Raw genomic sequence first — 26,788 nt, 5'->3', positions numbered from 1 at the left:
CTTGAACTTCTTGTGAAATAAGATTAGAGGGTTGACTTGTTTGAACTCCAACATCACTAGTAACTTTTCTCTTGAAAATTGCATCAATTTTACTTTGCTTTCTCATCATAAAATGTTATAATTTTCTTTTACCTGAAAAAAAAATAATTATATACTCACATGAATAAACAAAATCTAAATATTTTTTATTAATTAAATATCAATAACAATATTTTTTTACTAACTCACTATCAATCTCACTAAAAATTAAAAATAAAAGAAAGAGAGAATAAATCTTAAAAATAAATAAGCTATTTATCTATAATCTATGTGAATACAAAAAAGATAAAATTATATTATTTTATAGTAAAAAAAATATGATTTGTTAATTAATAATTTTATAGAATTATATACAAAAAATAAAAAGTAAAATGAGTAGAATAGTAAATACCTTTGCTATGATTGAAGACTTTGACAAATACAATTGACAGCGAAGTGAGGCTGTGAAGGCGTGCTCCAAGAGAAGACCGAACTGCATATGGCTGATGGCTCCAAGCCTCCAAGATACCAAGAGAAGACCGAACTGGCTATGGACTATGGCTGATGGCTCCAAGCCTCAAAAAGAAGACCAAACGTTTCAATGTCAAAAGGAACACGAACATAAAAGAAAGAGAATGTAGACATGTAGTGTTTATTATTTAGGAATTTTAAAAAAAATTATATTTTATTTGGGTTGGGGCCTTTTAGTTTATACTACTATTTTTTTAAAAAAAAAAAACTGGAGACCCAAGCCTCTACTTGTCCCCCCCCCCCATGTATCGTCCCTAGCTGCTATCGTTTGTTTCGTGGCCTCTATAATATAGCTGTATCACCATATGCAAATAGATATTCTGTTTGAGATCTTCTTTTGTATGGATCATACAAGTATCTTGCATCTGCATAGTCAACTAATTGTGACTTGGATTCATATGGATAAAAACAGTTTGATGGTAATCAGTGGCTAAGAGAAGGGAGAGTTGAATCTTAACCCCTCTTTTTGCTGAATATTACTTTTTGACTTTTAAGATAGCTTCAGGATATATTTCTGCTTTTTATCTCATAACAAGTCAAAAGACATTTTCTTTTTGTCTCGTAACCGGTTAAGAGATATTTTTCAATTTTGACTCCTACGCAACAGAATCAGAAATGGAGTAGATGAGAAAGAGAGAATCATACCCAGAAGTATCCTGGTTCAGCTGCTAAGTGCAATGCAGCCTACATCCAGTCTCCATAATAATAGTGACGGAATTTCACTATAATCAACAGATTACATACACTAATTCTTCCCTAGGAACTACCCATTCCTATTCAGGACAAGTCCAGAATCTATCCACAAAACTGAACTTGATTTGGTCACCTACCAAGCTTTCAACTGCAAAGTGCTAACCAACTTGCAAGGGAACAAGTCCAGATTCTACCCCAACCTGAACTTGACTAGACCTCAATCTAGCTTTCAATCGCAAAGTGCTAATCCAACTTGTAAGAGAATCTCCTCAGGATCATGACAACAAAACAGAAATACATACAAAGAATTTTTGAGATAATAATGGCTTTTTCTTTAACTCTCTATCTTTTTTTTCACTCATTGGCTTTTTCTTACAAAATCTCATATTTTGTTTTTTACCAATGAAACACAAACAGACTCACTGAGAAAAAGAAATATTCAATGAAAGCCATAAAGGAGAAGAATAAACAGCTCAAAGAGCTATGGGAACCCAAACGTGTGCTCTCACTCCTTGTCTCAATCCTTGGTCGTTCACTCTTATTATAGAAGTAGAAGCTTCTAAAGTTGAAACCGGTTCAACCAAGCCACCTTCTTCTTCTTCAAAACAAAGGCTAGTTCGGACAGAGAGACGAGAGAGAAAAAATCGAAAGCAAATCAATATGCATGTACCTCTCTCTCATCCCTTCTCATCAAACTTCATCAATTTGAGTCTTCCATCTTGACTTTGTCCACAAAAAAGAATTCTGACCCTTAATGAACTCTTGATCCTTAACAGCTCCATTTATTCCATTTTTACTTCTTCCTCCATGTAGCTACAGTAGCTACCTTCTGTATTGGATGAACAAAAATGAAAACAAACTTCTTCATAGAGATCTTCTTCTTTGACCGAGACCGATTACTTCTACTTTTGGCGTGGAGATCTTGAAGTTTCTTCTTCACATCTTGCCTTTTGTGGCAAAAATCTCAGTCACGTCATGCTTTATATCTTCTTTTCTCAAAAGCCATCTTTACCCTAGCCATTTTCTTTCTTCATAACTCTACTGCTTTTCTGATAACTTCTTCTTTCTTCCTTCCTGTATGACATGACCGTATGCAAAGAGAGAGAGGAGAGAGAAGAGAGAAAAAGCTTAGGATGCAATGAATGAAATTAAAAAAAAAATCCACTTCCATTCCCCTATGCATAGTAATGTGTGGAACAGTAAATGCCATCAAATCAATTTGAATTTTCTTTCAGTTACCAATGCATGCAATTAATCTAATTTAATTTAAATTCCAATCCACAATGAAGAATAGGTAATTTAAATTCCAATCCACAATGAAGAATAGGTAACCGTGGAGCTTTTAATGCAAATAAATTGAATTGAATTAATTTTTGGTTACCGAGACATAAAGTCACGTATGGCTTTTGGTTACTTAAGTATTAGCTTAATTGAGTTGCAATATGAAGTCCATTAACCATGAGAGTTTTGGTTACCAAAGAATATAATTAATTGAATTGGAATTTGGATTCCAGTAGGTAAACGAAGCATGCCTTGATCCATTTCTTTCTTCTTCTAGTTTGGATCAATAATGATGTTGGACTAAGAGAAGAATTTTATTTGGTCTTTTTATTAGTTTTTGGGCCAATTTTGGATTTTTTTCTTTTTTAATATTCAGCCACTAATATTTAAATAATTTTGCCCAAAGCTGAATTTGTTCAATGATCAAATTGGGCTTGTTTAACTTTTGGTCCAATATGAAATTAAATTGCTTGCCTGCACACTTGAACAAAAATCATCAAACAACCTATTGGAAATTATTAAATAAAATACTTAATAATAATTTTAATAATTTTTTAATTTATATTTTAATAATGTTTGATCATCATTTCAGTTTTCCAAACTCAACAAAGTTCCATATCAACTGTTCTATGAAGATATCGAAAGATTTGTTTGATTCCATTCCAATATTTCTAGTTGGAGAGGAATTATATCTTGCTAGCAAATTCACGGTAAATGATATGTCAAGTTGTGTATTATTAGCAAGATACATCAGTGCTCCAATGATACTGAAATATAATACTTCAGGACCAAAGATATTTTCTTTTTTTCTTTAGGACGGAATTGATCATTTTTCACATCTAAAGATCTTACGATCATTGGGGTATTTAATGTATGTGATTTATCATATAAAATCTCTTCAAGATCTTTTCTGTGTATGTTGTTTGATAAATAAAGATCTTATTTTTTGTATACTCGATCTGTAGGCTAAGACAAAATTTAGTCTTTCCAAAATGTTTCATCTCAAATTCTTCTTTTAAAGCTTTTATAATTGTTGCAATCTCTTTAGAGATTCCAATGATATTTAAATCATCAATGCACACAACAATTATAATGAATCTAGATACATATTTTTTTTTATGAAAACACATGGGTTAATATTATCATTCTTGAATCTGTTTTTAGTCAGATATTTAGTAAGATGATTATACCACATTCTTCTAGATTGCTTTAGACTATATAAAGATATTTGCAATTTAATTGAGTATAACCCCTGCGAGTATTCATTTGATGATTTAGATATCTTTAGTCCTTCAAGGATTTTTATATAGATATCACGATCTAATGATCCGTATAAATAGACTGTCACCACATCCATTAGATGAATATGTAGTTTATGGTATGCAGATAAAATGACCAAATAACGTAATGTTATTACATCTACTACAAGGAAATATGTTTCTTCATAGTCTATACTGGACCTTTGTGAAAAATCTTGTACCACAAGTCAAGCTTTGTAGCGTACAACTTCATTTTTCTCATTTTGTTTTCTTACAAATACCCATCTGTATCCAACAGGTTTTACATATTTTGATGTACGAACTACAGGTTCAAAGACTTCACGCTTTGCAAGTGAGTCTAACTCAGTCTTTATAATTTCTTCTCATTTTGGCCAATCATTCTTTTGTCGACATTCTTCAACTGTTATTGGCTCAATATCCTTACTTTCATGTATGATGTGTAATGCTACATTATATACAAATATTTTATCGACAATTATTTTATTTTGCTTTCATTTTTCTCCTACAAAGACATAATTTATTGAGATCTCATCATTTTCATAATTTTTAGAATTTTCAGGTACCTGAATATTTTCTGGCGTCAAAACTATATTAGAATTCTAGACAACTGCACGTGTCTTTACTATGTCTTTATCCTTTTCAAGAGGAATAGTATTTTCTTATTTTCTTTTTCGAAGATTTTTGTCTTTGGTACCAACAGGCCTACCACGCTTTTGAGGTGAATTTGTTTTGGTGGTAATTTTTCTGACTGGAATATCAATTCGAATAGGAGTATTTTCAACTGGTATATAGGATGTAGTTATCCTTTTCGTCAGGCAATTCATTTGTTATTCTTTATAAATTTATAATCTTTTGAACTTCTAGTTCATATTGCCCTGATCGAGGATCTAAATGCATCAAGGATGATACATTTCAATTAAGTTACTTTTTGAAAAGCTTATGCTCTCTTCCTAATATTTAAAATTTTGATTCATCAAAATGACAATCTGCAAATTGAGCTTTAAACATATCTACTGTTTGTATCTCAAGATATCTCATTATAGATATCTCATTATAGAGGGAGAATCATATTCTACATAATTTTCTAATTTTTTTTGGATCCCATTTTGGTACGAGAAGGTGGAGCAATTAGAACATATATCGCACACCCAAATATCTTTTATATTATTTGAAATGTTCCATTTTTAAGAGTTTGATCCAATTTAAATTATTAATATTTTTATTATTTTTAAAAAATATATTTTTGTATTTACAAATATATATATCTCGTTTATACTGTAAACGAGATAATTTGTTTATGATATATGAAAATTGAAAAAATACACATATCTCGTTTATATTATAAACAAAATACATGCAAAATTATCTCGTTTACAATGTAAACGAGATAAGAGAGGCCGACGTATTTTTGTAATAATTTTTAAAATTATTTATTTTAATAAATAAAATATTTATTGAATTTATTAAAATAAAAAATCCTAAAATCAGACCTACTAATTTCTGTAATTTATTTGTGTATTCAAAAAAAAATTGCAAGTATAGCCTCCATTTTCATTTTTTTAGTCAACAAATTTGACCGTTCAATTTATTTTATAATAATTTAAAAAAAATTAATATCATATTTAAAAAAAAAACATCAAGTCATCACACATCATTTTCATTCATATTAAAAAAAATTAGCCGATTTGCAAATCATTATTGTATACTTAATGGAATGAAGAAAGGAACATACATAATTTGTCATCTTGGGTCCACTCATGTTATGTTATCTTATCTCAGCTCTGATCTTGATGATGAATATATAATGTCTTGAATCTACGCAAGAGCTTACATCATTCACTCTTTCCACCAATTAATTCATTCACTCACTATAAAATCTCTCTTCATCAAATTAAATTTTCACATACAAGTTCCACATTAATTATTAATCACCATATTATATACACAATGGAGAAGAAAAATCACTGCATTGTTATGGTTCCTTCCCCAGGACTTAGCCATTTGATTCCACTGGTTGAGTTCTCAAAGAGATTACTATCATTTCAAAGAGAAAATTTGCATGTGAAGTTCATAGTTCCAACACTTGGTGCTCCTTCTTCTTCCATGAAATCCATCCTCAACAACTCTCTTCCACCAAACTCATCATTCATCATTCTCCCCCAAATCAACATTGAAGACCTCACTGAGAAATCTGACCCTGCAACTCAGATGAAAGAAACAGTGAAGCACTCTCTTCCATTCATCCATCAAGAACTCACCTCACTCAGTTCCACCAATCACCTTGTTGCTATCTTGTTCAGTGTGTTCTCAACTGATGTTATTGATCTTGCAAGTGAATTCAACCTCTTAACTTATCTCTTCTTTGCAAGTGGAGCAACACTCTTTTCATTCTGTTTTCATTTTCCACAACTTGATCAGGAAGCTGATGATTCCTCTAAGAACTCCTTGTTGGAGTTAACAGATCCTGTTCATGTTCCTGGTTGTTCTGTTCCATTTCAGGTCAAGGATCTTCCTGATCCAGTTCTTTTTGAAAGATCAAGTGAAGTCTACAAATCATTTCTTGCTGTGGTAAAGAACTACTCATTGGTTGATGGTGTCATAATGAACACCTTCACAGATTTGGAACCAGATGCAGTAAGAGCTCTACAACAAGAACATGATAATAATAACGGAGAAAAGAATGTTCCTTTTGTTTACCCAATTGGACCAATCATTCAAAGTGAGACAAGTAATGAGGTAAACAAGCTAGAGTGTTTAACATGGTTGGATAATCAGCCGCCAGGATCAGTGCTGTATATATCTTTTGGAAGTGGTGGAACACTTTCTCAAGAGCAACTCAATGAGATTGCATTTGGATTGGAACTGAGTGGACACAAGTTCTTGTGGGTTGTGAGAGCTCCTAGCAACTTTGGTGGTTCTGCATATCTGAGTCAACAAAAGGAAGATCCATTACACTATTTACCATCAGGTACTTTATTTAAATTTGGTGAAACATTTTCGTCTAAAGTTATAGTTGAAAACTGTTAGATGACAATTTAATTAAACATATTAAATCATCTTATGATTATTAATTATTAACTTTATATAAAAATGTATGCGTTTAATATTATATATTTATTCTAAGATAATTAATAAATACAAAATATGATAACTTCTGATTGATTTGGACTGTTTTTGAAAAAATTTTGTTACCATCAGGTTTTGTGGAGAGAACCAAAGGACAAGGCTTGGTGATTCCATCATGGGCCCCACAAATTGAGATTCTTGGTCATGGTTCCATTGGTGCTTTCTTGAGCCATTGTGGTTGGAACTCAACTCTAGAGAGTGTGTCACATGGTGTGCCTGTGATTGCATGGCCATTGTTTGCAGAGCAGAGAATGAATGCAGTGTTGCTCAAAGATGTGCTTAAAGTGGCAGTGAGGCCAGAGGCTAATGAAGATGGGATAGTCAAAAGAGAAGAAGTGGCCAGAGTTGTGAAGGGGATCATGGAGGAGAATGAAGAAGGGTTGGAAATGAGAAAGAGAATCAAAGAGTTGAGTGATGCTGCTGCTGCTGCACTTAGTGAAAATGGTTCCTCCATGAAGACACTGTCTAGTCTTGCACTGAAATGGCAAAACATTTGAGTAACATGTTAGTATCATGTGGAGATATTTTCATAGATATTTTTTAGTTACTTTTCTCTGTGTGAACAATAATAATGCACATCCTATGCATTTTTTCTAATAATGAAGTTTTTGTATTATTAGTTTTTTTTTTCCCTAAATTACGAGTGAAATTCGAATTTGAGACTTTTAAGTGAAGATGGAGAGATAGTATCATTTGAGTTATAGTTCGTTGGATTGTATTATTAACTTATTAATTATCAATAAAAATAAAAGTTTATTTTCTTATTTCTTTGTAATTATATTCAAAACAAAGATGGCAAGTCTAATCAATTAGGAATACAACAATAAAATTGTAAACATATAGGGAGGTTGGTCCAAACCACAAAGTTTTATTATTGTGTAACAAAAAATTAATGTATTTGATAATTATTTTATATAATTACATTTACATTTATATAAAAATTAAATAGACCTCTTTTGTCTATTTTATTAAAGGTGAATTTGGATTGACTTTTAAAAAAAGTATTTATTTTTTTTATCTTTTTTAAAAAAAAATTTAACAAACAAAAATTATTTTATATTTAGATAAACTTTTTTAAAAAAATTTAAATATTAAAAACGTCTTTTACTTTTACTTTTTTAAAAACAAAGTATTGTTAGTTTTTAGAAAAAATTAATTTATTTTTTTAAATAAAAACATCTTTTTTAAAAGACGTATTTAAATAAATTTTAAATTGAATAAAAATATTGTATTTTTTTAAAATAATTTTTTTATTAAAAAAAAAAATATTGTTTTTGTCCCCAACGTTTAGGATAAGTCCTATTTATGTCCCTAACATTTATTTAAATACGTTGAAGACAAAAATCATACTTTACTAAAAAAAATTAATCCAATAATTGCACCCTGAGTTTCGAAATGCTCTAATTGCACCCTTCAGATTGAGCTCCGTGCGAAATCCTGGTCCCTCCACCCAATTCCGGCGTGACTCAGCAGCCGGAGCGCTGAGCTGGCAGTTCCACCACCTCCACGTGGGCTTCATCACCTTCCACCATCACCATTGTTCTTCTAATTGGAGCCATTACCCTTCTCTCTTCTTCCAATTTTCCTTTCCCTTTTTCCCTTCCTCAAGCATTATAGCTCTTTCCATTGGCCTAAGGCTGAACCATCAGGTCCAGAGTCGTCGAGCTTTTTTCCTCGTGAACCACTTCTTCTGCCGGGCCCGAGCTTACTGTCGCCGCCAATCTGCCATCTTCATCACCCTCTTCCACGCACCGAACCCTAGCCCTATCGCAGCTTCCAGCATCTCCATCGCCACCACCATCACCTCCAGCCTTTACCCAGCGCCGCCACATCTTCCTCACCCATTTCCTCTTCTCAGCTAAAGAGCCGCGTACCTTCATCTTTGTTCCTCATCACCGAACTACTGCTACCGCAATAGCCGCTGCAACCACTACTCTGTCAGCGTCCTCCCCTCGTCTACTTCTCCTTGTCATTTCCATCACCCATGATGACTAACCTTCCTCTCCTTCCTCACATTTCGGTTTGCCTTCTTCTCTGAGTTACAATGCCTAATGGAAACAAAATTTGAAGCCTATGATGATCAGACATAAGATTTAACTTTCAGGCAATTTATCAAACAGGTTGTATGCAGGATTCATAAACAGCAATTTCAATTTAATGTAAGCATCAATCAATCCAAAAATTTCAACCAGCCAATACACATTCAGTCCAGAAACACAAATAATCAACTATCCTAAGTCTAACAAGATCAGTAAAAGCAGAATCAAAAGGCACTGAAAAAAAAATAATTAGAAAAAAAAAGAAACAGACACAGAGGATGGAATGGAACCTGCGTTGAGGAGTGAAAAAAGAAGATAGCATAAGGAGCGGAGGTAGTGTCGTAGCGGCACAGAGTTTTACCACCGCTGGTGGTTTTCACCGGAACTGGAAGGTGCAGACAGAGGTGGCACCACGAATAGGGGTGTTGCGTACAGAAGGAAAGAAATGGAGAAATAGGAAAGAAAGAAAAGGAAGAAGGGAGGAGGGAGGGTTAGCGACGGTGGTCGCCGGCGGTAGGAATGGACGGACGGACGGAAGGTTGGTGTGGAGGTCTGCGGGTTGGGCTGGGTTTCAGAGAAGAAGAGAAGAAAGAAAGAAGGTTGGGCAGGCGTGGCTTCTTTAGTTTGTTGGATTCTGATTGTTGCTGAAAGTGTATAGAAATATTCTCCAAGCTTGAGGAAGAAGAGAAAAGAAGAGAGGAAGAAGAAAAGAGAAAGGGTTGTGGCGGTGGTTCTGAGGTAGTGATCTGAAAGCTGGTGAACTGAGAGAAGGAAAGGGCTGCAATGCTTGAGGAAGGAAGAAAGGAAAGGAGGATTGGAAGAAGAGAGAAGGGTAGTGGCTCCGTTGGGAGGAGAGGAGGAACGATGGTGATGGTGGAGGGTGATGAAGCCCACGTGGAGGTGGTGGAACTGCCAGCTCAGCGCTCCGGCTGTCGAGTCACGCCGAAATTGGGTGGAGGGACCAGAATTTCGCACGGAGCTCAATCTGAAGGGTGCAATTAGAGCATTTCGAAAGTCAGGGATAACATTGGTGCACGGGCTCGATCTGAAGGACCATTATGGGGTTTTACTCGTATCTATATATTATATACACTTTTGACTACTGACTGCTCCTAATAAATGACAAATCTCTCTTCTTCATCTTCAAGTTGCTCACCAGTTATTTCATCCACATTCAGGGAGGCTTTATTGACTTGAACCTAATCTTATGTATCATTCTAGACAAAGATTCATTCTACCATATCTTATTATTTTTCTAATTGATTATACACAAACTTTCTTTATTCATGTTAAAGGTTAAAGGTGACCCTTCAACCACTACAAAATGATCATCAATTGGAATTATCGCTTAGCCTTTAATAAAACTTATATTATTGCTTAGCCTTTAAAGGTTAGTGAGCCTTCAACCACTACAAAAATAATCATCAATTGGAATTATCGTTTAGCCCTAAAAAATTTGTCTCCTCTTTGATAATTTTGTCAGTTCTCTTTCCGCACAATTGAATTGCCCCTCTGTCCCAAAAATATAAGCGTATGCTTCCACCTTGGACCTACAAATTCTCTTGTTATCACTTATTAACATGGCTAGATACATAGTATCATTACAATTAGATGATTCCTTCATATATTACAATCAACATACCATGAAGATACTTGGTCCAGATGTTATTTTATAAATTAATTATTATGCTAGTCTCTATAATTTTATCGAATTTTTAATTAAATTTTTATTTTTTATTTTTTTAAATAAATTCTTATAATATATTATAATTTGTAACTAAGTCTCTATCATCACAAAAAACATTGAAATCAATTAAATATTCTATTTCAAATCAATGAGCGAAAGAAATTATTCTACCTGTTTCTAAACCCAGCTATTTCTTTTAAGTCAAAATCCGTATACATCTTGAATATGTAAAAGTAGTTCTAAATCGTTGTCTTGCCATTCCACCTGTTTAACTTGACTTATTGTGGCACTACAATGAAAGATTCTACCCTACCATCCTCAATATGTAGAAGCAGTTAATCGATCATATTAGTCGCTATGAAATAATTAAGATATTAATATAAAAGATATTAATGCCTATTATATACTACTTAGTCGCTATAAAATAATTAAGATCATACAACACACATTTTAGTATCAAATTTACTTTAAAATTAACTGTGTGACTGGTTAATTTTGTGTGTGAACTTTTTTTACACCGTTTAAATAATTTTGTTCTTTTTTTTATGCTGAATAATTTTGTATAATACGAACTAACATCTCTGTTAATTTACTTAATTACATAATAATAAAAATAGAACTAATTAAGAAAAAGTATTTTATACTTTAATTAAAAAATTTCAAGTTTAAGTTATAAATTATTATATATAATAATAAAAAATTATAAAAAAAATTAGTATACTGAAACTCTCCTATATAGTATATATATAGAATATAGTAGAAGTAGCTGAGTTAACCAAATTGTTTTGTTGCTTATCTTAATTATATTGAGTAGTATTACCTGGAGAAGAGGAGAGTGGATAACATTAACAAAAGAGCAGAAAGCTTCAAGGCCATGGTTCCACTCTCACTCACACTGTAATTGTAACAACCCTTCTCTTCTTTATTACTTCTTCACCATTTATTTCATCCACTTTCATGGATACTTTGTTGACTTGCGGAACATAATCTTATGTATCTTTTATTTTTCTAACTAGCATATCTTAATAATTTTTCTAGTTGATTATACACAAACTTCCTTTATTCATATTAAATGTTAAAGGTGATCTTTCAACCACTACAAAATGATCATCAATTGGAATTATTGCTTAGCCTTTAATAACTTTATTTGAATGTTATGATAATGGATGAATGTTTATTTGTCTTTACTTGAAATTCTAAGAAAGCAGTCCTAAAAAACAAAAAAAAATCATGTATATTTTTTCCTTAATTCCTTTACTATGTTTTTTTAGTTGGGCTTTATACCATTAAGAGTTTTGAAATTAAATGTATTTGGATAAAAAAATTATTTTTTATCATAAATGGTTTTTTAGTGGGCAGAGTGGGAGGTCCATTACAAGCATAAAGATAACTTTTTATCCATCTTCATCGAAAGAAAGTGCAAAAAGCTAAAGATAGAAGAGAGATAAATTCAATTAAATTGGATTTATCTATAGTAGTTAGCTTATTAGTCCGCTTAATTAAGATGTCATAATTAAATTAACTTGTATATGATTTTTTCTCATTACTTTTCAAGATAAGATTTACATACCCTATGAAAAAACTATAACTACTGCTATTTTTCTAAAACTTTCTGCTTAACCATGCACCACGAAGTAAAGGACAAATTAAATTCACCAGAAGAAATTTCAAATTCAAAATATAACCCTATTATAATAGAGAGATTAATGATAGGACAATTAAGTATACAAGCATTTCGAACAAAAAAACACATTTCAGTTGCTCCGGTCAATTTTTGTTGGGCTAAACTTTAAATTCATTAAATAATAAAAAAAAACACACCTTAATTACTTAAAGAGAAAAAGACACATAGGTCTTTGACCTTTTATTTTGCGGACATTTTCGTATTTGACCATTAAAAAATACTTTTAAATCCTTGACGTCCTTAAAAATTAAACGGATCAGTTCCTCCGTCCAAATGCTTCCGTTAGACTCAATAGAAAAGTCTGACGTGACTACCGTTCTGCTTACATGACATTACGGCTGCCCACATGGCACGTTAATAAAATGAAACTTTTGAAAAATGGACAAAGAAGTCCATGTCTCTCAATGCGACGTCGTTATCCATCACCACCTACCAAAGCCACACTTTCCTCATTCCGTCTCCCAAAAACTCATTACACATCAAGTTCATCATGTTCTTCAACTTCAAGAAGGTTCAGAGTCAAGGCCTACAACAACACGAGCAAGTTTGGAAATTTTCTCAACTTGAAGCCTGCCCATCAACCTGAACCCTTGGATTTTGATCTCCCATGGTGCCATCCTTCTGATTAATCTCGTTTTGACGTGATCATCATTGGATTTGGCCCTGCAGGCACTCGCCTAGGAGAGCAAGTTTTCCGCTATGGAATTAAGTTTTGTTGTGTTGATCCTGACCCTATCTCCATGTGGCCTAACAACTATGGTGTGTGGGTGGATGAGTTTGAGAGTATTGATCTTGAGGATTGCTTGGAGGGTGTGTCTCCAATGGGGTTAAATTTCACAAGGGAAAGGTATGGGGAATGAGCCTTACTTGAGAGCTAATAATTCCAAGTTTTCTACTTTTTTGTATGCAATGCCTTTCAGTTCTAATATGATATTTCTTGAGGAAACTTCCCTTGTTAGCCGTCTGGTTTTATCTTACATGGAGGTGAAGAAGAGGATGGTTGCAAGGCTAAGGCACTTGAGAATCAGAGTGAAAAAGATATTGGAGGATGAGAAACAGACATGCATCACATCACAACCTTTGCAAAAAAAATTTGATTCTTTTGACCGCAAGTGTGCCTTTTTCTAATAGTGATAGTATTCTTTATGCATATGATAGACTTAATCCTATTTTCTCCTATAACGAAGTTTTAAATAAAAGAAATTTTAGATTAATTACCTTGCATTATATAGATGCATCTATAAACAACACGAATAATTTTGAAACTAGTGCATTGCTACAACTAACTACAGCTTGAAGAGAAAAATAACAAAAGAAAGCATGAAACAAGAAAATGGCACATATACCACAGAAATAGAAAGAAAATGTAGCACAACAAAAAATTGATGGTGGGCTAGATAATGGGGTGGTTGAAATTTCATAGGCGAGTAGTGAAAATGCTGAGGATGGTCATGTTTTGGTGGTAAGGTGTGATTTGGTTTGGTTGGAGAAATCTAAAGTACTGTCGGAGGGGCCTTAAGCACTGGCGAATTCTGCTGAGTGATTCTCTGAGCTGGTGCTGGTGCATGCGCCGCTCTTCCAAGCTTTGTCGTCAGGGAAGGTGTTGAGAGCAAGAGTTCGTGGGGTTGGGAAGGAAGAGGCAGTGGTGGCGGATATACTCTTGGGAGAGACAGGGACTTTTTTGTCCATTTTTCAAAAGTTCCATTCCACTAATGTGCCTCTAGGGCAACCGTAATGCCAGGTAAGCAGAACGGAACCACATCAGACTATTCCATTAGGTTTGACGGAGGCATTTGGACGGAGGGACTATCCGTCCAGCTTTTAAAAACGTTAGGGATTTAAAAGTATTTTTCAATGGTTAAGGACGAAAATATCCGCGAAATAAAAGGTCAGGGACATATTTGTCCTTTTCTCTTACTTAAATTTACTATAATTTAGAATTACATTTTACCACTTTTTTTTACTTTTTATTTTACCACCGTTGCCGTTCCACACGAAGGTTACCGTCGCCACTGCTCGACCTCCACACACACTATACTAGACTTCTAATAGAAAGATTTTTTTAATTGGGCTGTGTTTTTTTATAGCTGTGTCTAATGGAAGTGTCTCTTACATGTGTCTCCTTATGCATATGTCTTCTTGTGGAAGTGTCTTTGATCGAATTGAAAAGATGGAAAAGAGATAGAGGGAGCACGTTGGCAGCGATGCAGATTGTGAGGGGGATGGTGCTGCGGTAATCCTGCGGAGGAGAAAACTACGCATGCAAAGCGCGCATTGCGGCCACGGAGATTGGTTGCGGAGGGCACCGTCACTGCCAGAGGATCGTCGGCCTGGGAATGCAAGCGGCGAGGATGCCACAGGCGAGTATTGTAGGTGCGAGTGCGGCGCAGATCAAAAGGCGATACGACGGGAGAGTGGCGATATGTGCGACGCACTGTGGAGGCGGTGATGCGGCAGTCTGCGCGACCGAGGCACTTCGAAAGCTGCGATGTGGAGATCTCGTGATCGATGAGAGAGATGGAGACGTTTAGAGGAGGTTATTGTTGTCTTATTTGCCTGATTCTTATTATTTGAATTGAAATATGTTTAATGTTGTTGAATATTCAAATTTTAATTTTAAAAAATTTAAAATTAATAATTATTAATTAAAATTTTTATAACTTGACTGATTGTTTTTTGGTCCCAATACTTTTCCTTCACCTTAACATGAGATATGGAGAAGGATTTGGATATAATATAGACAACCTAACCTAATAATTGCATTAGTAATTAATTTCACGAATTGAGAGATCACAGAAAAATAATTCAACGATTACTCCAAAACTTCTGGTCAGCTGATGCCACAGAATGAAAAGCTAAAAACAAAAGGAAACACCTCCTCTGTTCTTGTGAATTCCTTTGCAGCATCAAGAGCATGTATTGACAATAAGCTAAAGAGAATATCAACAAAATGATTGGTGGAGCTCAGTGATGTTAGTACTTTATGGAGGAATGGAAGAGTGTTTCACTAATAACCTCTGTATTAATTCATATTTAATTAAATAATAATAATAATAATAATAATAATAATAATATGACACTAATCTAATAAGTATTTTGTACTTTAATTAAGAAATTTTAGATTTAAGTTATATAAATAATCAAATATATTTTTTCATAAACTATATATGATAAAAAAATATTTTATAAAAGAAAATTATGTACAAGAATATTTTATATTTCTATTATATATAGTGCTTGTTTGAGCACCAATATCTTGATATTTTTTAGTGTATTTGGTGAATTTTTAGTAGTAAAAGTAAAAGCACTAGAAAAATAAAAAACATCTTTTTTGAGAAGTTGTAATTTACATTTTTTTTAAAAGATCTTTTTTCCTTAAAAAAAATGTTTTTCATAGAATAAATAAACAAAAAAGTACTTTTATATTGTTATACCCAAACATAATTGATAGACAAAAAGATATTTTTGCATGAGATACCCAAACATAAAATTACTTTTACTTTTTCATAAGATCTTTTAAAAAAATATAACTCGAAAAAAGATCTTTTCTTAAAAGCTCACCAAAACAAACCCATAGTAGAAGTAACTAATCATTATTTAGTACTCTCTTTTAGTGTTCTATTAGGGTTTTACCAGTGCTCTACTAGGATTTTATTAGTGCTCTGTTTAGAGCTTCGATCTTTTCACCTCTTTTCTACTTTTCTATTTCTATCTTCTTCTTCGATCACAATAATTTGTACTCTTAGTTCTTGTTACCTTATAATAAACTTCTCCTCAATTAGCACTCAATCTAATATGAATTTCAGTAAAGGGAAAAACTCTAAAATTGATCCAGGTAGCAAGGAGGATGAGGATAATATTGTGGTATTGGAGATGGAAGATTATTCTCAGGAGTTGGAGGCTTGTATTAAGAGTCTTTCGGGAAGACTCTTTGCAAATAAGGTATTTTCGATTGGCACAATTGACAATGCCCTAAGTTTAAACTCGTTCAACATCGGCTGGTCATATGGTAGAGGAGTAGTCTTTCAAATTCTAAAAAATAGATTGATGAAATTATAGGTCAACTAGAAGAAATGAGGGCATTATGTTTAATGGGAGATCCTGAAATCATGGAACTTGAGCAAAAATTAGAGAGAACCTACTTGAATGAAGAGCTCTATTGGAAAGATAAATCTAGAATTAAATGGCTAAAAGAAAGAGACAAAAATATTAGCTTCTTCTATCGAAAATTTAAGGCTAGATTTAGGAGGAACAAGATTTGGAGACTCAAGGCTGAGAATAGAGAGTGGGCTACTTCTAATGCAGCAATCGCAGGGGTGACAGAGGAGTATTTCAAGGGCATCTTTACTTCCACCAATTAGGCGGATCCTGAGCCTTTTTTTTTAGACTTTGAACCTAGGGTTATAGCTAGCATAAACTGTAGGTTACAACGTCCGGTCTCTTTTGAGGAAGTAAAGAAAGCTACCTTTAGTGTACACCCATAGAGTGCTCCAGGAGAAGATAGGATAACAACTAAATTCTTCTAATTTTACTGGGATACTGTGGGCGAGGATGTATTCAAGGCAGTTAGAAGTTTCTTTCGAGGAGGGTGCATTTTAAGGAGTATCAACCACACTAACATTTGCCTCATTTCTAAGATTCCTGATGCTTGTGACATGTCCTAGGTACGACCCATTAGTTTATCCTCTGTATTCTACAAAATCATCTCTAAGATACTGATTCATAGATTACAAGGATGTATGAATAAAATTATTAGCCCTAATCAGAGTGCATTCCTAAAAGGGAGACTCATTTCAGATAATATCCTAATAGCACATGAGTGTATGCACTACCTCAAACAGAAAAAGAGAGGTTTAGAGTATGAGATGATCCTTAAACTTGACATGAGTAAAGCATATGACAGGGTTGAGTGGCAGTTTTATGGTTTATTATGAAGAAGATGGGATTTGATTCTATATGGATAGGTTGGATTCATGAATTGATAACGACGGTTTCTTACTCTGTGGTTGTGGAAGGCCAACCATACGATTTTTTTAAACCAAATAGAGACATTCGTCAGGGTGACCCTCTATCTCCTTTTCTTTTTTCTATTTTGTGCAGAAGGCCTCTCCTTCTTGCTACACAAAGCAAAGCAAAACCGGCACATTCAAGGGATCCAGATTACAAGAAGATGTCCTAAGGTTAATAATTTACTTTTTGCAAATAATTCTATATTATTTTGTAAGGCATTATAAGACAATTGTGGGAGGATCTTAGATTTATCAGGGGACTTTGAAAGCTTCAGCGGCCAAAAAGTTAACCTTAATAAATATGCAATCTTCTTCAGCAATAACACTCCTCATGATATATGGTATATGAATATTTCAAACATTTGAACTTAAGACAAGTATTTGGGACTACCTTCTTTAGTAAATAAATCGAAAAAGACCACATTTTCTGCTGTCAAAAAAAGGGGTTATCAAAAAGATTCAAGGGTGAAAACGATGTCTTTTATCTAATGGAGGAAAACAAGTATTACTGAAGGCGGTAGGAGAAGCAATCCCAATATATACTCTGTCTTGTTTCAGACTTCCAGATAATCTAATCAAGAAAATCCATGGCATTCTTAATTAATTCTGGTGGGTTCAACAAGTTGTGGAACGTCGTATGGTTTGGATTAGTTGGGATACAATGACAAGGGCTAAGAAAGAAGGAGGGCTTGGCTTTAAAGACCTACGTGCACAAAATTTGGCTCTCCTAAGTAAACAATGTTGGAGAATTGCCACTAATCCTAATTCTTTATTATCTAGAATCTTAAAAGGAAAATATTTCAGATATAATTCTATTCAAGATGCAGAGTTGGGGTCCTTACCTTCTTGGGGATGGAAGATTATCCTTACAGGTAGAAGTGTTATTGAAAAGGGGTTAAACTGGAGAGTTGGTTCTGGAACAGCAATATCCATGGCTCCCACCTCCGTATCTATTCTCAGTACCAGCTCTTACAAGTCAGTCCCAAGCTGGACATTCAATCTTCTTAGTTCATGATCTGTTCTCTGCACATAAACAATGGAATCAGTCCCTAATTAATTCAATATTCTCTCAAGATGTTGTCTAGAGAATTCTATCTACAGTACCAGGAGAAGGGGAGGATGAAATTCAATGGACACTTAACAGATCCAATATATATGACGTAGCTTTAGAATATAGAGTTGCTTACCTTTTCCACCATATTTTTCTAGAATTTTGTCCAAATATCATGCAACAACTGAGAATCTGAAATTTCCTTTGGAGTCTGACAGCCCCACACAAATTTCAGGTATTCGGGTGGAAGTCCCTCCATGAAAAACTCTCCGTCATGCAGCTCATAAATCAGTAATTCCTAAGTACTTCACCAACTTATCACATTTGCAATGCTGAACCAGAATCCTTGTTACATTGCATCTTTAACTGTCCAAATACTTCAGAAACTTGGAGCAAGTGTCCAATAACGCACCTGATCCCAAATCTGAACTGCATCTCCTTTTTCAATTGGTAGAGACTTCAAATTATTTTTTTGGGTTACCAATCTGTGAATAAGAATTCGGTCCGTTTTACTTTGATTATGCCCTGGCATATTTGGAAAGAAAGGTGTAAAAGGGTGTTCGAATGCCAATCTATGAATCCTGAAGAATTTATGGCAATTGCTACTAAACAAAATTAGAAACTTGTAAATTTACCCACTAAAACCCCAACTTAATTCCAACTTTACTTTCTTCTTAGTTTCATTCTTTTTATTATGCCTCGCTAATGTTTAAACGAAAAATAAGAAAATCCCTTTTTTTTTGTGTAGTCTTAAATTTGGTACATAATATTTTCTTTCATTTAAAAGAAAATAACCTACTGTCGTTTAAGAAAAAAAAAAACTAATCGTTATTTTAATTGATATGTAATCTTGAATTACTAAAAGTATAAAATCGAGATCATATAATTTTGGTGCTCAATCACATGATAATCATTATTTATTGGTTTTTGAAAAAACAATTTTTTTAGGAAAAAAAACACTTTATTTCTCAAATTATATATCTAAATACTTCAAAATTTAATATATATATATATATATATATATATATATATATATATATATATTAAATACTTTTTAACTGAAGAAAGACAATTCAATTAAAATACTGTAAATTAACCAAATTTTTCATAATTGAACACCCAATAAACTGATCGCCTTGGTAAAAAAGATTCACTAAATTGAGTAAATTCAATGTTAATAGGAATATTGTATACTATTATCAAGAGTAAATTTTTTTTTAATTATTTTATTCTTAAAATAGGAATTTAATTTATATGACTATCATGTGTTTAGTTAATTTTTAAATAATAAATCTAAAATTAGTTATATATATAATATAATATAATATAATTTTTTACAGACAAATATAAAAATTAAATTTCTTAAATAATTATCTAAAAAATTGTATTATAAATTATAATTATAATAATATATTTGAAGGTGAATGTAATATCTTTACATAAAAATAATAATTAAAATTATTATGTAATTTAATATATCTAAAGTACTTAATATATGAATATTTTAATATGTGTTTAGGTAAATAGTTACGAAGGAGAGTGGATAACATTAACAAACAGAGCAGAGAGCAGCACTTGAACTCTGGTCGGAGAAGACAAGACAAGTGAAGGCCATGGTTCCACTCTCACTCACACACTGTAATTGCAACAACCCTTCTCTCCTCCTCTTTCTTTCTTTCTTTCTTTCTTTCTTTCTTCTTCTTCTTCTTCACACTTTATTCCTTTTCTTTTGTGGCAGTTACAGCCCCCCTCCCTTGTGCTATTCATGGAGCTAAACAATTAATTCTCCAATGCACAAATCACGAGCAGCACATGTAAGACTGACCCTTCACATTCTCCTGCGATTTATTGCTTATTATCCTTCTGTTTTTTGCTTATGATTCTGTGACAGATTACAGGGTAGTTGCATATCTGAGAAAATAACATTAAGGAGGACACTTGTTCTTTCTGCTTTTGTATCAACTTGTGTTTTTCCAACCTTATCTTCTTATGCCAAGACTAAGACTAAGAATCCATATGATGAAAAACGTCTCCTACAACAAAATAAACGGATACAGCAAGAAAACAATGCACCTGAGGATTTCCCAAATTTCATAAGAGAAGGTAATTAACAATGTGATTCTGCAAATTTTCAGTAAAATATGTTACTTTTTGAGTTAAATAAGGAAACAAAAATGCTATGAAAGTACATGTGTAGTTTAACTTATGTTTAGTGTGTATTTTGTATTTTAATGTGTATTCTAAACTGATGACTGATCTTGGTGTACACCTAGCATGATTGACAAGGAAAATTTGTTTGTTGTGAACCTCTTGTGTATGCTTTTTTAAGTAATGATCTGATTTATTGATGTACATTTCAGGTTTTGAAGTTAAAGTAGTAGCACCGGATAACTATACCAAGAGTGATTCAGGGCTTATATACCGGGATTTCGAAGTTGGTAAAGGTGATTGCCCAAAGGATGGTCAGCAGGTTTTTCTTTTGTTTTTCTTCCCAATCTGCTACTTCCTAGATTGTTCTTTGTGATTCAATCTTAAGTTCATTGTTGGGGCAATTCTTCTTCAATTGCATACTTATTTGTTTCTAGGAAATAGGAATAATTTGTGCTGGTTTGAGCTAGGGGAAAATGGATATTGATGTTTGAAGTCTCAACTCCAATGGAGTGTTTTTGGAGTTTCAAATCTGATGTGAACATGAAGTGAAACGATTCGAAATCTCACTTTGCATTGGAGATGATTAATGAAATGAGACCGGTCTCACTTTAGAAAGACGGTTTTACTTTGGTGGAAAACCAATTAAATTTTGCCACCTTCTGTAAAGTTTAAAATGAATTGGAACCAAACATTAGAGTGATAAATTTTATATTTAGTCTCAAATTACTATTTATGACATGTGGTCTCAAAATGAAGTTGAACTGAGACCAAGCATTGGAGATGCTTATGTTGTTGGTTTGTAGCTAAACCTGGTTTTTGGCTGTGAAATCAATAGATGATGCTATACTCTTTCTGTCATTTATGTTTTCTCAAGTGTGATTGAATGAAAAAGGATGAGGTGAATAGTGAAAGTTGCCAATATTATAGCTTTGAAGATACTTAAAAAAGTATCATTTCACTTTTCGGCATTGCGAAATTGCAACTTCTAGGCTGTTGGGCACTAACATTTTTAAGTTGATTTTAGTGCACAAAATATATTGATCAGTTTGTTCATTATCTGATTACTTGTTCATGTTTGGCAGGTAACGTTTCACTATGTCGGCTATAACGAATCTGGCCGTCGTATAGACAGCACTTACTTACAGGGTTCTCCTGCCAGAATCCGTATGGGAACTAAAGCATTGGTTCCTGGTAAAACTTCAAATCTTAGTGCCATTTTTTCCCTTGAGAAATGGATGTGAAAGATTATTCATTTTGTTCTTGAGAAATTTTTTTATTAGTTTTTCATTATTTTTTCTTCTGATGCAGGATTTGAGGAAGGAATTAGAGACATGAGACCAGGTGGAAAGAGAAGAATCATTATTCCTCCTGAACTTGGGCCACCAGTGAGTTCTAACATGTCTCATTTTCTTGTTCTAGAAACTACTAGATAAATATAATATATAGATAGCAATAGCAGTTGCATAATAGTTCTAGATTTCTCTTCATTTATGTTAGAACTGAAATCTTTTACTGATGCACACACTCCTTGGCCGAAATCTCCCCCGAACTGTCACAGTCACAGCACCAAACGCATCGGAAACTTTTCGAGTCTACCTTTAGTCTCACACTGAAGAAATTTGACTGGATATTGAAGTCTATAAGTTGGATCCAGAACTTAGAATCCTGCCATTCTAAACAAGATTAAACTATGTTAAAACAACTTTCTTCCTAACAACTAATTAATCAACCTATAATAAAATGAAATAATCTACTATTTTTGGGACTTGTCATTGATCAGAACTATGTTGGGATTGCATTAGCATATAATTTTCAATACTATGCAGCTTCTTAACAACAGTACATCAATCTTAGTTCTTCTCTATTTTGTGCTTCCAAAGCAAGTAATTTCTATGATCTGATTGTTTTTTTGTGTTATGCAGGTTGGACCTTCAACCTTTTTCAGCTCAAAACAATTTGAAGTTTTTGATGTTGAATTATTAAGCATACAGAACTGTGAAAGGAGGACCATAGCTTTCTACTCTGATGTTGTATGCAACTGAAGTTCCTTACTTTATTTGTTACCTATACCTTCATAATTTCTTACCAAAATGGTTAACTATGGAAGATTATTAAGGATGAGTTGGAACTTGGAGACATAATTGATTATTTGTAATTTATTTTCTTCTTGTAGAAAGTTAAAGATAAAACCATGTTTCTCTAGAAATAGGAAATCATGCACATTATTGAAAGAACAAAAATTTAATGTAAATTATGCATACATTAATAAAATTGTTATAATTAGAAGGGATAATTGTTATAAAAATGAGTTTTCTTTACCAACAAAATCTGTCACTAAATATGTTCCTACTTTGACTCCTCAAATTGCAAAATGTATTCTGGATCCATAGACTTCTTCACTTGCCTATTCTTGCTCCGCAAATTCTTGTGCTATGCACACGTGTTTTTTATGAGATATCCTCTTACATATTATTATTCTAATCATTGTTTTAATTTTTAAATAAAGTAAAAAGGTAAATATAAGAATTATTTTTTATAACATACATATTAAGGAAAGAAAAAATATGACAAAGTTTAGTGATTTTTATTAAAAAAGAAAATGTAGTTAAAAAATATGTCAAACAGCCTATTAATTTAAATTAATAAATATTTTAAATAACATAAAAATTTATTATTAAATCCAAATGATCAGTCGAAGAAATCTCTTATTTTAAACCGAGTTTAGCTAATGAGTACTCAAATAACATTTAAAAAAGTGCAGAAAAAAAAAACATTCTTAAAGAAAAGTAAACATTTTTTTAATTTCAAATACACCTTTTTTTTATTTAATTTTAAGAAATATTTTATTTGAAGCGAGGTTTTTGAATTTTAGCTTGGCGAAAAAGAAACAGAGTAGAGAGAGGTTTCAATTCATTGAATTAAATAGAATTAATTTATTATTGCTGAGGGTACGACAGAATTAACGTTTCCAATTCGGAAGGAGAAACAAACACTAAACGAGTCAACCATTGCTGAAACCCAAGAACCTAAGAAATTTAGTAAAAAAAGTTTGTTCCTTTTTCTTCTTTTCTTGGAATTCTTAAGGGAGCATTCTGTAATTTTGTTCTTCTTCCAGGTTATTAAACCACTCTTCTATTTTAGCCCATAGCAACAATAAAGACGTTTCACCGTCCATAAATTCAGCTCAACAGAATACATAAATTTAACTATAATTTTAATCTTTATTTTATCTTATCTTTATCTTATTTTTATTTTTATCTTATCTTTTATTTTTCATAAGCTATTGCTCTATATATACTTAGTTTTATCTTCATAGTTTATAATCTTCAATCAATCAACAATCAATAAAATTTCTTCATCTTTTTTTTCATTATTCTTTCACAATTTTATTATTTTTGCGTACTCTTCATGTACTCTTTTTGTTTTATTACAGGTGTTGCAAAAATCTCGACTTTTCTTCAATTCTTGATGTTTTCTTCAGGTTTTGGTTTTTGGGTAATTGTTTTTTTTTTTTTCTCATTTCTTTTGATAATTGAATTTCTGTCTTTCTTTTCAATTCTGTTGATATTGTACTTATAACTAGCGGGAAATAAAGGTTAAAAGATTGTGTGTGTAACTGAAATTTTGTGCCTTGAACTTGAATTTGGTTTATCGAATCAGTTTAGAGTTTAGACTTTTATCTAGGAGCTTGTTGATTCTAATTTAGGGATAATAAATATGTTTTAATTCTAGAAATCCTTCTTTTCCGATTGTATTTGACAAATTACTTGGTATGTTACTACTTGGTATATATAGGTATTAGATCATGACCTGCAAAGTGAAACCAAATACATGTAAGGTAACCCCTTATATGTATTTGGTTTCTTTTGAAGATCATATGGTGTGTCATTAATTGAGGTTTTCTCCTAATGTTCTTGTTTTGTGGTTAAGTACTAAGAAAACATGAGTTTATATTGTCTGAATAATGAGTAAGGATATGTGAACATTATAGATTGTGTGATGCACAAGAATGGGGCCTGACTTGGATTTGAAGAACAAGTCAGGGAGTATACACTCCTCTACATTTTCTCGACAGAAGGTTCCGGAGCCTAGAAAGGACTACATTGGTGATGCTTGCGGCATGGAAACATCGCGAATTGAACAAACTCATTTCTCCGATGAGAATGAGAATGGAGAGGTTAATATCACTGGATCCACAGATTCTGGACAAGCTTTGGTGGTGGAAGATTCTCGTGAGGATGCCACTGAGAGTTCTAGTTCTTTTGGTGATACAGAATCTGACACAGAAAACGTTCCATCCTTCAGTGACCCTGAAGTCGAATCGTGTCTTTGTGCTGACAATGCATCTTCATCCATGTCCAATGATTATTTTGAATCACCTCCAAGAAGGTATAGTTCACTTTGAATAGTTGTTGCATCAGTCTGAAAAATGTAATAAATGACCGAATTCACATCTGTCTGCATATTTATCTATTTTCCTATTCATACATACACATATGTATTTACAAAATGGATCAAATTGCATTATCTTAAGTATGGAAGTTTGTACTCCGAACCATTCAGAAAGAAAGGGGTTACAAGTCATTGGAGAAAGTTCATACACCCTCTAATGTGGCGTTGTAAGTGGATCGAACTGCGTCTGAAGCAACTTCAGTCTCAAGAGCTTAAGTATGAAAAAGAGCTTGCAGCTTATAATTATAGAAAGCAGCTTGATTTTGCACACCTAACATTAGATGGCTCTGATATCAAGTCAGTACCTATATCTGGTCGGATGCACAGGAATAAAATTATGAAGAGGAAAAAAAGGAAGAGAGTTGAAGAGAAGTATGATTTAGCATCATACATGTCTAACCATAGTTTATTCTCTTACTATGGTATGGGATTTCTTCATTTGTTATAGTATATTAGTGTATTTCTCTATGTTTTTGTTCTTAGTTCTGATGTCTTCTTTTACTTGTCATTTTCTAGAACAAAAAGATCGCACTGTTGATACTTGTTTGAAAGATGTTCATGGTGCTGCTAATGGTGAGTACAAGTAAAACTATGAATCAAGGTCAAGCAAACCCAACTGATTACATATGAGCCTTTCTTCTTTATCGTTATGTATTGACTTATAAGCATGTGATTTCTTTCTTTATCTTTTGATTCCATGAGATTCTACATTTCTTACCTTGCTTTCTTATTTTAGGTGGTAACATTGATGATATTGAGTTCAAGTTGGATGATCTGTGGTCTTATGTTGACTATGAAAATAGTGATAAGTCATTGGATGACATCATTCAAAAGATTGAAGCAGTACAATCACAAGTTCACAAATTGAAAACTCGAATTGATAAGGTAATTAAAGAAAATCCAGGAAAATTTGATTCCGGAAATCAATTGGACAAGCCTGGGACACCTCAGCTTGAACCCGGAAATGCATCATTAACTGATGAAGGGTTTAATCTCCTTGTTGAGATGACTGATAAGCCTCGGCTTGAGGACTTGCGAGAAGAGGTAACCTTATTCATATGTACTTCTTGGAAGAACTCTTTGGCATGAAATTTCCACCCTCATTTCCTATGGCAGCATTAGATTTGTTAATAGTATGTGTTACAATGTTTACTTTATAATTGTTTGGAATTTTGAAGCAATAAAAAGTTTGTTATAAGATCAGTTATCCAACTAGTATAATGGTGTATGTTGGAAGGACCAATTCTAAACAATCTTTTTGTATAAATTTTAGAACCATTACATACATTTTAGTTATACTAGCCTTTTCTTAAGGTGCAGATCAAAGATGGGACCCTTATCCAAAATCAAGAAGCTAAGAAAGAGTTGCAAGTTTCTGAATCTGACTTTTCTGTTGAGGATGTTGTGCCTAATATTCATTCTACTTTAAAAGTATGCTCCACATCAAAGTCAAATGTTCCTAAGAACAAAAGGAAAAGAAGGAACAAATCTGCCTCTTGGAACCGGATGTCATTTGGTTAAGCTGAATCTAAGATAGTTGTTAGGCATCTGAAAGGAACTGAGAATTTCTCAAACATGTTGCAAGTGATGTGCTTCTGGTTTTATGTGTAAATACTTTCCATATCATCTATATTTTCATACTCTTACACCTATGTAATCCTTTGTTCAATTGTACATGATTGTGAATATGATAACAGGATTCAGCTCCATAGTCCATACCTTCATATTGATTTTTTGTCATAGTTATAGTTTAGCTAACATCTGTCTTAAGATTACTAATTGAAAA

The 26,788-nt window shown here is 32.9% G+C and overlaps 3 protein-coding genes across 4 annotated transcripts; all 3 read left to right on the top strand.

Annotated features, from left to right (window-relative positions):
* Positions 1-5,661: 5,661 nt before the first annotated feature.
* LOC130961571 (hydroquinone glucosyltransferase-like) lies at positions 5,662-7,693 on the top strand. The gene is made up of 2 exons (XM_057887520.1): positions 5,662-6,771; positions 7,002-7,693. The coding sequence occupies exons 1-2, from the start codon at positions 5,751-5,753 to the stop codon at positions 7,424-7,426; spliced, it is 1,446 nt and encodes a 481-aa protein (XP_057743503.1). The 5' UTR covers positions 5,662-5,750; the 3' UTR covers positions 7,427-7,693.
* Positions 7,694-19,919: 12,226 nt separating this feature from the next.
* On the top strand, positions 19,920-22,834 carry LOC130961820 (peptidyl-prolyl cis-trans isomerase FKBP20-2, chloroplastic). Of its 2 annotated transcripts, none has more exons than XM_057887840.1 (7): positions 19,920-20,037; positions 20,138-20,213; positions 20,291-20,502; positions 20,760-20,869; positions 21,633-21,741; positions 21,859-21,935; positions 22,473-22,833. In XM_057887840.1, the coding sequence occupies exons 1-7, from the start codon at positions 20,013-20,015 to the stop codon at positions 22,590-22,592; spliced, it is 729 nt and encodes a 242-aa protein (XP_057743823.1). In that variant the 5' UTR covers positions 19,920-20,012; the 3' UTR covers positions 22,593-22,833. The 2 variants fall into 2 exon arrangements, with proteins under 2 accessions (XP_057743823.1, XP_057743824.1); XM_057887841.1 differs by having other exon boundaries at positions 19,933-20,037; positions 20,298-20,502; positions 22,473-22,834.
* Positions 22,835-23,511: 677 nt separating this feature from the next.
* LOC130960470 (uncharacterized) lies at positions 23,512-26,691 on the top strand. Its single transcript, XM_057885865.1, has 7 exons — positions 23,512-23,665; positions 23,984-24,045; positions 24,542-24,939; positions 25,114-25,424; positions 25,519-25,575; positions 25,739-26,046; positions 26,323-26,691. Exons 3-7 carry the CDS (start codon positions 24,560-24,562, stop codon positions 26,521-26,523), a joined length of 1,257 nt encoding a protein of 418 aa, XP_057741848.1. The 5' UTR covers positions 23,512-23,665; positions 23,984-24,045; positions 24,542-24,559; the 3' UTR covers positions 26,524-26,691.
* The last annotated feature ends 97 nt before the right edge of the window (positions 26,692-26,788 follow it).

The sequence above is a fragment of the Arachis stenosperma genome, chromosome 2, assembly GCF_014773155.1.
Source record: "Arachis stenosperma cultivar V10309 chromosome 2, arast.V10309.gnm1.PFL2, whole genome shotgun sequence".
Classification (NCBI taxonomy): Eukaryota; Viridiplantae; Streptophyta; class Magnoliopsida; order Fabales; family Fabaceae; genus Arachis; species Arachis stenosperma.
This window is presented reverse-complemented; position numbering and strand designations above follow the sequence as displayed.